Genomic DNA, 13581 nt, shown 5'->3' with positions numbered 1-13581 from the left:
TTGATTGACAGAGCGATATGTTTATTAAATTTTAGATGGACAACACACATTTTTTATTAGACTTTTGGTTAAACTTTGTAATGAAGGTGCTGCCGCAGCTACTATTAGATTTCAATTGGCAGCAATTTCAAACTTTCATATAGGAGAAAATGGCTACAGAATCATGTCAAACAGGCTTTGTAAAGCCTTCTTGAAAGGAACTACACTTCTAAGGCCTCCATACAAAGACCCATCTCCACCTTGGGATCTAAATTTTATGTTGTCACATATTATCTATCCTCCATTTGAACCTTCTGCAAGCTGTGACTTAAAGTATCTTTCTTGGAAGATGCTCTTCCTAGTAGCTTTCACCTCAGTGAGGAGAGTTTCAGAATTACAAGCTTTATCTGTCAAACCACCATATTTGATTTTTCATAAAGACAATTTTGTTACGCACCAACCCCTCCTTTCCGCCCAGGGTTATATCTAAAAGTAACCTCAATCAATCTATTGCGTTACTGGTATTCTTCCCAGATTTTCAGAATAAAGGGGAATACTCATTACACCTATTGGGCGTTCATAGACAGTTATGTTTTTACCTGCATAGAACTACAGAATTCAGAAAATCAGATCAGCTATTTGTTTCCTATTCTAACACTAAGAAAGACTTAACAGTATCTAAGGTTACCTATCCAAATGGCTTTCTGAATGCATTCCCTTTATTTACAATTCTTTCTAAGAACAAATCTCTCCCTGCACCTGTCAAAGCTCATTCCACCAGGGTGATGGATACTTCTTCGGCTTTCCGAGCTAGGCTGTCTTTGGACAATATCTGTGATGCAGCCACATGGGCAAGCCCTCATACCTTTATTAATTATTACAAAGTAGATATGGCCTCCAAGAGTAGAGCATCCTTTGATTCTATGGTCCTGAGGAATATTCTGCCATGAGTCACCCAAGACTCAGCTTGGGATGCTGTCCCATAAGTGAGAATAAAGGTGAGATTGATAACATCACATAAAGAAGTTATGTATTTACCATAATGTTCCATGTGTGTTGTCCATCTTGCATTTATTTGACAACCCACCCAGCTACCTCCTGCCTAAGTTCCTGGGAGACTGGGTAGTAGTAATTGGATATCCTTGGACTTTATAGCCTCAGAAACTGCTTATTCTTTTTACACTATAAATATTTTTACTTACAGTCTTAATTCCACTAATGTTTATTTCTCTTGGGCAAACAAGATCTGAGTGTTTAGGAACTGCAATATGGGTAAGTTAGAATGCCCACAAGCTTTGCTGAAGGCATCGAGCTTTTGATAATGGCTTAGACGGATCCGATGGATCGGCTCTGACTCATAAGTGAGAATAAAGGCAGAGATGGACAACACATATGGAACATTATGGTAAGTACAGAACTTCCTTTTTCTTGTCATATCCATTTGAACTTATGTCACATCTTACAAAAGTTTTTGTTTTAGTGAAAACACTCAAAACAAAATACAAACACATCCCCAGAACACCCCTACAAGCTGTTATCTTAATACTAACAGACAAAACTATGTACAACTTCAAATATTAAAATGTAGCCTTCCTAAAAGGAACAATTGTCCCAGAATGACAGCCATACTGATAGACTTGGTATAACCTATAAGAAAGGTTATCCATGCTAAGACGCATGGTACAGCCTGTGCTTATACCTCTACTAAGGGCTGTTTGTTTTTGTCTTATCTTTACTCCTCTCCCAGATTAGAAGAACACTTGAATGCTTTCAGAAAACATTATCTCTTAGCCATTGAAGAAAAACCATTAAAATAAATATTCTGTCTTTGTTGCCCTATGATTGTCTCAGTAGAGATATAAGAACCAGACATGCAGTTACCTCTACTACAAGCATTCATTTATTTGCTAGAGGAACATTTTTTAATATATTCAGTGTTCTTTTTTATTTATTTGCTTCCCCTTAAAACTTGTTACTAAATCAAGGCAAGGGCCTTAATGCAGTCAGTCCCCTTTACAAGAATAAAACAAAGAGTGAGAAGGTCACACTGAAAAACCAATCAGTAAAAACTAAATGAAAACTCCAGCCAAGCTAGAACTTCCAATGAGTGACCTCCCAAACCTCCTGTGATAGAGGCACATGGGATATATGCAAGTGACCCTTATGAACATCAGGTGTTTCAGCTATATGGCGATTCTGATTGCCCATGACTTTTACGTTTGAAGTCGTTTTAATGGACAATTTCAGGCCAATAAAGCCAAACCCCGCTAGCTATGTTCCTCTAGCAAAAAAATGACTTCAAACGTTAAAGTCATGGGCAATCAGAATCGCCATATAGCTGAAACACCTGATGTTCATAAGGGTCATTTCCATATATCCTATGTGCCTCTGTCACAGGAGGTTTGGGAGGTCACTCATTGGAAGTTCTAGCTTGGCTGGAGTTTTCATTTAGTTTTTACCTATGCAAGAGGAAGAAAAAGCACATCAATTTTTCTTGTATCATGCCTTTTTTCCAGATGTTTCTTCTTTTTTTACATGGCAGTGCCTACATTTCTTAAACCTCAACAAGAAGAAAGAAGGAAGGAAAAAACAGGGGCACCTGTTTACTTTAGTATCCCTTTTACACTCAAAAATAACAGAAAGCTTTACCTTATAGCTTGCTGGTTATGCCATGCATTGTAAAAGTACTACTGTTAAGAACAAAATTTAGTTTTAGTTACAGTTAACTCTTTCCTTCCTCTTCCCTCCTCCCAGATGTTCTTCAAAACATTAATGACATAAGGTAGGGCACGTGCTTTAGAGTCCCCTACAAGTTTAGCAAAGCCAAATAAGTCCAATATTTCCAGGTTTTCTTGTTCTGTCATGTTTCACAAGTATAATTAATGCTTTGTAATCCCACATTTGTTTGTCAATTTTCCGAGTTGCTGGTTTTCTTCCTATTGATTTCTATCTCCCGAATACAGTCTGTGCTTAATTTCCAACATACTCCCATTTTTTTCTAGTCAACTCTTGTGCTTTTTTCTGTCCCTCAAGTATTTTGAAACATTGGAAAAGATTTCACTGGCACAGTTTCTTTATGGGCTTTATTATCAGAAGACCAAAAAGCAGAATCTCCATGTTTTTGATAGCTCAGCTTTTGTTGGACAAGCTTTTGTATTTCCTTCTTAGCATGTTCTGCACCAAAAATTGATGAATTTCCAGAAAAGAATATTCTGAAAACAGCTAGATACAGCAGCTTGAATCTTGCACCTGCTTTCCCTGATTACCGGAATGAATTTATTCTTCTTCTGCCTGGTTGACAGTGAACAATCATTTTCCACAAACACTCTACTGTCTCACACTGTTAGTACTTTGTCCTTTTGCACAGTTTTGTCAGAATCAACTTCTTCTGCTGGTATGATTGCATCTTTAATATTAAAGGTCTAGGTTACTTTCTCATGGCCAGGTATGGAGCATATACACAATGTGCCCTTTCAATTAACAGCTCCTACTGTGAAATCCCAGTCCAGTTGCTTATTGTGCTTTCATTAATTTTATTTATTTATTTATATATTGCATTTGTTTACCAGGATGGTCCACTGGGCCTTGGTAAGCCCATTTTCAGTGGAGGCCCGGAGAGAAAAGCTCCAACATAATATGACAGTACATACAAAAAATAACATGCATTTTAGAGTACAGTACAGTTACAATGGAGAAAAACATTGAAATTGACACTAATACAGCATTTATACAGTGATAGTACATTAGGAATAATGTAAGCCCAGTCGTTCAATGTTATATGCATATTTACACACTATTATATACACATTTAAAGCCCAGTCGTTCAATGTTATATGCATATTTATATACTATTATATATACACATTTACACACTTCTACCTTGTGTAGAATTAGTTGATTGCAGAACAGCTGTGAGGATTACTTGTTATTTGGTTGTGGGTTTTAGTAGCAAAGATTTAACAGTTAGAATTTGCGTTCGTGCGGTTGTTGTGGTAAGATAATGTGAGAGAGATTTAAGGAGTATAGAGATTGAATAGGGAGAGTTTAGAAGTGAGGAGGCAGATATTTGAGATTTTGCTTTGGTACACGAACAGTGCCAGAGTGAAGAGAGATGTTTTCTTAAGGATTACTTAAAGAGAACAGGATTACTTATGGTTCTGATAGAAAGTGGGAGAGCATTCCAGAGTTTAGAGACTGTGACAGAGTACAGCATTTGACCAGCTGAGAGGTTTGGTTTGTCAGCTATTAGCAGTGATGTTTTTCTGATCTAAGTGATCTGTTAGGATGATAGGTGGACAGTAAAGAAGAGGGAGAGGGGCACCTAGATGGTTTGTATATACACAGTTTGTTCCTTCCAGCTTCTCTGGTAGAGTAGAAAATCTCAGGTTTTCCCTACATGCTCGGTCCTCTAATTCTGTTATTTTTTGAAACATCTCTTTTTGAGCAGTCTCATACTCAGCCACCCTTTTCTTCATTTTGACCTATGATTTTTGCAGTTTTATCACCTCATCTGAATATCTGTTGAAAGCTTCTTCCATTTTTTCAGCATTTTGTTATTTGCATTGATATATTCCTTCAGTGTTTCATTTATTTTAATCAGCTCTGAGTACATTTGACTTATTTTTTCCTCTAGATTACTGGAAGTCATGTCTTGCACCAAAGCTGAAGTTGGCACTGCTTTTTGCTGAACAGCTGCAGACTTCTTCCCAGTCAGTGTTTTCTCCTCACCTTTTGTGATTAATTTTCTTTCAGGTTCTCTGAATTTCTTATGGCTGGCACCCAGGCAGTGCACTTAGTAACAATTTACTGAAATTTACCCAAAGGACAAATTCATTGGCTCTCATTTCTGAGTTTCTGTTTTCACACTGGTGGAGCTGAAATTCAACTGTTGCTCAGTGTGCAGCTATCTTGGAAGTTAACACAAAATCTGTCATTTTAGTTAGTACGTAACTTTCATTTAAATTGCTTAAGGTCTTTTACTAAGGTGTAACCAGTTATTTCCATGAGGTTGTCATAGCTTTTATTGGCAGAGTTTGAGTAGCTAGGTGTATGATTAGAAACTGAGTAACATTGCTAGAGCAGTGGTGTACCTTTGTAGCTTGCCTTTCCTTTGATGGATGGGAAGTGAGACCTTGTGTTAAAAGAATTACAGGTTCTAGGTATTGTGTTATGAAGGCATTATTATCAACATCTGTATGCTTTTAATGACATTGCTTCATCATGGTATGGCTTTAGTGAAAGAAATGATCTGATGTTGTTAATCTTCTTTCCATTCATCACTGATGGGTTCGGTTCCGATCCCATGGAACCAAATCGGCCTTTTTACGAAGCTCACACCAGCCAAAAAAACTCTCAAGCTAAGTTTCTACCCAGAATGCCCTTCTCCCTGTTACCCCAGATCTTGTTTGCCGCCTAGCCGTAAAGCCGCGTTTCAGCCGAGCTCTCATCTAAGTAAAACTTTTTGATATTTGTGTGAAAAATGTTGGATAACTTCATATTTTATTAAGCGGATAGTATTTCTAGTGTCTTTTCTTCTGCTTAACCTTGTTATTTTCCCTCTGCCTGTTGTTACTGTAAGTTGGTATTGTCTCTCTTGTTTAACCTACTAGCTTTATCTTTTATTCAGGTGTTTCCCTTCTTTTCTCTACATACAGTGTATTGTTATATTTGTGACTTTTTGAACAGAGTTGACTTCATTATAGTTGGATTATACAGTTGGCCTGTGGTGTACTTGTCTATCAAGATGTCGGATAAGAAGGGTACTTCAGGTTTTAAGCATTGTACTTCATGTGAGGGCAAGTTACCTAACAGTGATTCTCATGATGACTATGTATACTGTTTGGGAGTGGCCCACCTTTTGGTGCAGCCTCTATGTGCCATTTGTCATAGTTTCAGTCAACCACTTTAATGAGCACAAAAATAAACTTATTCTGAAACGGTTACTCAAGTTTCCCTTCTCAGAGGCCGTTTCTGCGATGGAGATCTCAACCCCTCCTTCTAAGGACAAAAAGAGACCCTACTCTGTTCCTTCTTCACCACTGAGTGATCAGAGCAAGCCTGGGAAATCAAAGGTCCCAAAGTTATCTTTGGAGCATAAATCTGACTCTTCAGCTCCATCTTCTTCGGCTCCAACCTTCTCGAAATTTGCGATACCGGCACCTGTTTCTGCACTGGTTCTGCCTTCGGTACCGATCATAGACCGTAGTTCGCCTATTTCAACTTCGGCACCTGTGGTCACTTTGGCTCAGGGCACACCTTCTACTACGCCATTAGTTTCCATTTTGGAATCGACCGTTTCGGCTCCAAGTGCCACTTTGACGCCAAGCGTTGTACCAACCTCACTGGATTTGGCACCTTTACTTCTGGTCTCGAAATTAGAGACTTCAGTGCTGGCAGACCTTGCACCACGGACTCGATGCTCTCCTTCCTTAGATCTGTTTGTGGGCCAAGCGTATAGCCCCTTCCTCGAATGTCCTCACTCTCCATCCGGAGTATCCACTAAATCCACCAGGAGCCTCCTGGAACACGATATGGTGCATCTTGTAGACCAGTTGTTGTTAGCCAGGGGGATTCCCTCTTTCTCTAAGACCCATCCACCTGCAGGACGTGGGTTGTCTTATCCACGGACTCCATCTTACACTCCTTCTTTGATCATCTCGGTTCTGAACCCTTCTGCTCCAACATCCTTCTTGGAACTCATCACCTCGGCACCTGTGGTGCATCTCACTCCAGCTCCTTTGGTCTTCGGTTCCTGCTGAACCAGTCCTTCCTCAATCTGGGGATTGGGGGACAGGCACATTGGCCCAGGGTACGGAGCCACCTCTCTCCTTGGTTCCGTCCTCAGTGCCGATAGCCACATCTGTGCCGATCCTGCTTGAGGCTTCATTTGTGGGGGTGGGTTTGTCGGAGTGGGGTGTGACCCTGGTCCCGAGGTTGTCTTTCTCAGTTCCGGGCTCTCATCCCTCTTCGGGCGGGCCTGCGTTCCGCGAGATGAAGAGGGTTTTTGCTTCTAGCAGCACTCCTTTGATGTCAGAACCCCAGTTTTTACCACTGAGCTACAGCTGTCACAGACTACTGCCCCGGAACACCAAGCAGAAAAGCCACAGGGCACTCCTGTTCAGGGTACCCACTGTTCCGAATCCTCCTCAGAGATCCCCACTGAAGAGCCCCCTCAAAAGAAGACACGCAAGAGGAAGCACATGGACTCACCCAAGGAGTCCTTAATGGAAGACACGGATTATGATGATGGTGAAGGGTCCCCATGGTCACCTCCTGATGATGTCTCCTTCCGAGACATCCTGGAAATGTTAAAGCAGAGAGGTGACTGGAAGCCCTCCAACCCTTTGTCTGAGGAGTCCGTGTTCCTGCAGGCTTTTCACGCTCGGCCTTCTACCTCTTGGGTGACCCCGCCTTCCAATGAACTTGTCCAGCTCGTCATGCAGCACACTTGAAAAAACCCTGATTCCATTGAGGTGATCCCTTGGAGACCAGACATAATTCTTTTCCCTCCTGAGGAGAACCCGCATTGCCCCAAAAGGTTACCAGTTGATGCTATGGTAGTGGCGGCAGCTACAAAAAATGACTTGGCTGAGGAAAGTCCTGCTGTCCTCCCGCCCAACAGGGAATCCCGGGTGGTGGACTGACTTGGGAAGTGTGTCTTTGCTTCAGGGACCTTTGCTTTATTATCCCTGAATTATTTGGCACATTTTACGAGGCTCCAGAGGGACTTGATTTCTGAACTCTCTGGGACGCTCGTAGGACAGTTGTCAGACGAAGTCAGGGACAAAGTGGCCTCGCAGCTCTCGCAACCCAGGAATCAATATCCAACTCGTCCATGAAGTTGCTATCACATGCAACCGAAGGGACGGGTAGAGCAGCGGGTTTGGGCATTGTTTTGAGACGTCATGCCTGGATGCGCATTTGTGACCTCGCAGATCCCTTCAAGTCTTCCTTTCTGAATGCTCCCATCAAAGCTTCATCCCTTTTTGGCTACAAAGTGAAGGACACGCTAGCTAGGTGCGAGCAAGACGGAAAAACCCTGTCTGCCATAGCCCTACAGTTTTCCATCCCTCAATGTACCTTTTCCAAGAATCAGAAGAGTGGAAAAATGTGGCATAAGAAATCTCAGGGTCCTTTCCTTGCCGCACATTGCGATGATATTCCCAGAGGCAGAGGGAGTAACAATTCTGGAGGACGCCCTTATAGAGGCAGAGGGGGTCCTCGTAACCAAGGCTCCAGTGACTCTTTCTGTGGTCAGCCTTTTCAGTGCTCCTGAGGAGCAACCCAATTGCTTACCTCCGGAAGCAGTCAGGAGTAATTTCTCTCTGCACCAAGCTGCCTGGCAATCTATCACCCCCGATCGTTGGGTGCAGAGCATTATCACCAGAGGTTACACCATTCCCCTTTCTTCTCAGCCAAAATTTCCAAGAAGACTTCCTGACATTCCACCCAGTCAAAGGGAAGAAGCAGCTTCAGAAATTATAAAGCTGTCTCAAAAAAGAGTCATCCAACCAGTTCCACCAGAGCAGCGTGGATCCGGATTTTACTCAAGATTCTTTTTGGTGCCAAAAAAAAGACAGGGGACTGGAGACCCATTTTGGATCTCAGTAGCTTAAACAAGTCTGTCACCCAAACCAAATTCCGGATGGTCACAGTTCAGTCCATTCTCCCCTTTTTAAGAGAAGATGATTGGATGTGCTCTATAGACCTCCGGGATGCGTATTACCACATCAAGATGGACAAACGCTCCAGGAGTCTGCTTCGCTTCCGGTTAGGAGCCAGTCATTATCAATTCCATGCCCTGCTGTTCGGCCTCTCTACAGCCCCCAGAGTGTTCCTGAAATGCATGACAGTGGTAATATCTCACTTGAGACTAAAAGGATTTCGTCTTCTTCCATATCTGGACGACTGATTCCTTACCACCCCCACAAAGTATCTTCTGGTAACAGCACTGCATTATACTCTCTCTCTCAGGCAAAATTGTTGGGAATAACGATGCATTGGGAGAAATCAACCTTATCCCCACACAACAAATAGAGCTCATTGGAGTGTTCAATTCTCAGTCCTGTTTGGTATAACTTCCAATTCACAGACTCCGTTGATTGAGGATTCAACTCCAGGTGATATTCTCTCAAACTACAGTATCTGCAAGGGAAGTTCTTCAGGCCCTTGGTTCTATGGCAGCATCAATCCCAATAGTGCCTCTAGCAAAGCTACATATGCGGATTTTGCAATGGCTCCTTCTGTGTCAATGGTTCCCAAACTATCACCCCCTCGATTACCAGATTCGAATAACCAACTCCTGCAAATAGGACCTGCTTTGGTGGATGAGGCCAGGCGTAGATCTTTGGAGTAGTCCGTTTCAACCTCCTCAGCCCACAGCCATTGTGACCCTGAATGCTTCCCTGATTAGGTGGGGGGGGGGGCATTTCCAGGGAAAGACTGTACAAGGCACATGGTCCACCTGCATATGAATTTTCTGGAACTGAGAGCTGTGGTGTTAATGTTGCAGTCCTTCCATTCGGCTCTTCCTTCCGGGACAATTGCAATTCAATCAGACAGTATGTCAGTGGTCTTGTGTATCAACAAGCAAGGAGGAAGCAAATCCTATCCCCTATGTCGAGAAGCCATGATAATTTGGCAGAGGGTGCTAGCTTCCAGCTGCTTTCTTATAGCAATGCATATCCCAGGGAGCTCCAATGTGATTGCAGACAAACTGAGCAGATGCATCCTCATGCCTCACAAGTTGTCCCTCAACCCTGAGGTGGCGTCAGCAATCTTCAGCCACTGGGGCCAGTCCTGCTGCAATCTTTTTGCCTCCCCATCAAACAGCAAGTGCAGCAGATATGTTTCCCTATTTCCCCCAGAGGGGGAGTCACCAAGGGACACTCTGATCCACGATTGGCCCACGTGACTTCTTTACGCTTATCCTCCCATCCCTCTGATCCCACATTTTCTAAAGAAAGCTCTTCAGTTGAGATGCAAGGTGATCCTCATAGCCCCATTCTGGCCTCGACCAGTTTGGTTCCCCTTCCTTCGGCCTCACCTAGTATACCCGCCGTGGATTCTGGACCCTCTACCAGATCTGATTACTCACCTCCAAGGGTTGAGTCACCCAAATCTGTCCAGTCTCAAGCTGACAGCTTGGTTTCTCCACTTCCACTAGTAGCCAGGAAACTAATCTCTCCTCACCTGTTTGAGACATCATTCTGGCCTCTCACAAACCATCCACCAGAAGACTATATCAGGATAAATGGAAAAGATTCTCCATCTGGTCCAAGGATAACATGCTAGACCCGTATTTGGCTCCAGTTACTGCAGTGCTTCAATACTTTTTTGATAATGGAGCCTCTGCCTCTACCGTATGAGTACATCTGGTGGCAATTTCCACAGTGGTATAGATTGCACCCCTCTTATCTCTCTACTCATTTGCAAGGCTTTTCTCAAGGGGACTTCTCATTTTAGGCCTCCTGTCAGACAGCCCATGGAACCATGGAACCTCGATCTAGTCCTTCATTCTTTGACTCAGAAACCTTTTGAACCTGCTGTGAAGTGTGACCTAAAGTTTTTGTCTTGGAAATCCTTGTTCTTGGTAGCCATCACGTCCACCAGAAGAGTCTCAGAGCTGCAGGCATTGTGCATCAAGAGGCCCTATCTGGTCTTTCATAAAGACAGGGTATCACTTTGGACGAATCCATCCTTTCTTCCCAAAGTTGTTTCTGATTTCTCCATAAACCAGACCATTGCCGTACCAGAGTTCTTTCTGAATTTTGCTAATAGAAGAGAGTATTGCCTTCACTCTTTAGACGTACATAGACAATTGAGATTTTTTCTAGACAGGACCAAACCTATCCGTAAATCTGAACAGCTTTTCATCTCCTTTTCTGGGCCCAGAATGGGAGAGGCTGTTTTCAAGGATACATTATCAAAATGGCTAAGGGACTGCATATGTTTCATCTATTCCCTCAGTAATGAACCTATGCCAAAAGTTAAAGCTCACTCCACTAGATCTATGGCAACATCTGTAGCTTTCCATTCCAGGGCTTCCATGGATGACATATGTGCAGCAGCTACTTGGGCTACGCCTCATACCTTTTATCAGTCATAACAAATTGGACTTGGTCTCCAGAGAGAGAGCTGCCTTTGGCTCAGTGGTACTCAGGAATGTTCTTCCATAAGGGTCGCCCATGGACCTCAAGATAGCGTGGGATTCTGTCCCTTCAGTGATGAATGGAAAGAAGATTAACAACATCAGATAAAGAAGTTATGTCTTACCATAACATTCCATCTGTGTTGTTCATCTTATTTCATTGATCACTTCCCACCCTCCTTCCCCCTCCAAAGGCTCCTGGAGGATGCTTTGGGTCCAAGTGTTGTCCTAGGGTATTTGCGCAGAAGTGGCCTCGGCTTTACTTCTTTATCTCTAGCAAACTCGATCTGAGGTAACAGGGAAAAAGGCATTCTGGGTAGAAACTTAACTCAAGAGTTTTTGGTTGGCGCGAGCTTGGTAAGAAGGCCGACTCAGTTCCGAGGGCTCGGAACCAAACCCATCAGTGATGAATGAAAGAAGATGAACAACACAGATGGAATGTTATGGTAAGACATAACTTCTTTGTTCTGGGGATGCCAAGTGATACAAATGGTATGTAGGTTCATAGGTGTTTACTATGCTAACGACCACAAGGGCCTTTTTAAGCCTAGCCATGCATCCCAATTTTCTGTCAAGTTCTGGTACCCTTGATAAGTGTAAGCAGGGGCTGGGAGGTGAAACATTTACAAGCAGGTGCCTGGGATATGAACCATTTATAGGCTGCCTGTGTCCATTAGAGACATAGCTGCCAAATAAGGAATGAATTTCCTGTTCCTCATCCAGTTGTCCAAGTTTGTCCAAGTTACCCTTTTATTGGGTTAGGGAGGAACTCTGTTTCACATGGATGGTGAGTCTGTTTCAGAGAAGGGGTAGTCTCTGGGATACATACCTGTTCCACCAGCAGGTCCTTTTTATATTACAGGCAAGGTGTAAGTCTTTAGAATGGATAATTCTGGTGCTGTTTGTTTTGCAGGTATGCAGGAGGTCCATCAGAGTGGGGTCTAGCAATGCCTTGTATGTCAGGCATAGATTTCCCCTCAACAGTCTGTATGAGACAGAATACAGGGATACAGTATTGAGGCAGTCTGCACAGAACATGTTACTTACACCCTGTATTCTTTTAATGAGGAGCGCTTGTGGAAGTTCCATTTGTTGGATATGCCTCGTTAGGTATATACCAAAGGGGGCATTGTACTCAGTGATAGGTCTGATGAATGCTAAATAAAGTGGAACAACATTGACTTCCTTGGACCTAGATGCCATACCTTTGTCTATAAGTTGCACAGTGTAGAATGATTTCCTCACTACTGTAGACGCGTGATAGTCAAAGGCTAGATTATTATGTGTGTGTGTCTTCAAGTCCCTGACTACTGGGTCACTTCTTAGGAGTGTGTTGTCAATATGATAATTACCATGGGCGGATGACTTCCCGAAGGATACTGTTATGCAGTTATTGGCATTTAGTTTTAGTCCATTGCTTTGGCACTAGTTGTTTGTCTGTGTCAGCCCTTCCTGGAGAACATTTGTGTTGGTGGGCAATTCAGTGACATCTCTTAATTTGCAATCATCTGCAAATTTAGTCAGTCAGAGGCCATTGATGTTGCCCTTGACTTCAGAGAAGTAACTGCCAAAAAGGAGCAGTCCCAATACTGATCGCTGGGGACTGCACTTGTGACTGGTCTCTTTGTACAGGTGGACTCCCAATTCTAATTTCCTGGGTCCTGTCAGTAAGCCAGCTAGCTACCCACTACGTTACATAAGGGTTTATACCTAGCCTCTTACGTTTGTCAACAATGCACAAGTGGGGGATTGTGTCAAATAAGCTTCTTCTCTTGTCATAGCCTTGTCAATGGTTTTGATCCATCATCCTCTGGGCTATGGGGCCAACACTTTTCTGCTGCTCCACACTGCTCAACATAGTAGAGGTTACAAAATGCTGAATTTCACCACTTTTATTAATGCTGAACACCAATAACAAACAAGACCACGGTTTCTCCACCAGTGCAGGCTTGTCAGTGCAAAATGTCATGTATGTATATATCAAAAGGTGTGTGTGTGTGTGTGTGTGTGTGTGTGTGTGTGTGTGTGTGTGTGTAATACATAATTTCTGATGCTATTAGCATGTGGCTTAGCATTGTTGCCTGGTAGGCTACCTTAAAAGTCTTAATGTTTATACATTGCTTCTGCTAAACTACACACAGAGTAAATAATGTTGTACTCTTTGTGGTGTTAATGGTATCAGACACTTTTTTGGTAGGGTTGATAGAGCAGGAGGGCAGGTAGGGATTTGATGTACCTTTTTTGCCATTATTGTTTTCCATTATTCTTAAAATTATGCCTGTGCCTCACAGACCTTTTTCCTCATTTCCAGATTGAGCGGAGCAGGAAACAAAGCTTGCACAACATGTGGGTCACAGATATGGTGTGTCTTTATAACCTCCACCTTCTGGCTGTATCTTCAACTGATAGGGATGTTGGTAAATATATATGTCTTGGAGGAAGTCAAAATAATG

The 13581-nt window shown here is 42.8% G+C and overlaps 1 protein-coding gene across 1 annotated transcript in view; it reads left to right on the top strand.

Annotated features, from left to right (window-relative positions):
* Window positions 1–13581, top strand: part of EFCAB8 (EF-hand calcium binding domain 8) — a 3728836-nt gene that overhangs the window by 610047 nt on the left and 3105208 nt on the right. The window contains exon 6 of the mRNA XM_044089017.1: window positions 13440–13545. Coding sequence (XP_043944952.1) covers window positions 13440–13545 — 106 coding nt within the window. The remainder of the gene's footprint in view (window positions 1–13439; window positions 13546–13581) is intronic.

The sequence above is a fragment of the Protopterus annectens genome, chromosome 12.part0, assembly GCF_019279795.1.
Source record: "Protopterus annectens isolate FY-2018-M chromosome 12.part0, PAN1.0, whole genome shotgun sequence".
Classification (NCBI taxonomy): Eukaryota; Metazoa; Chordata; order Ceratodontiformes; family Protopteridae; genus Protopterus; species Protopterus annectens.
The sequence above is the reverse complement of the archived record's forward strand: the minus strand, read 5'-3'. Positions and strand labels throughout refer to the sequence as shown.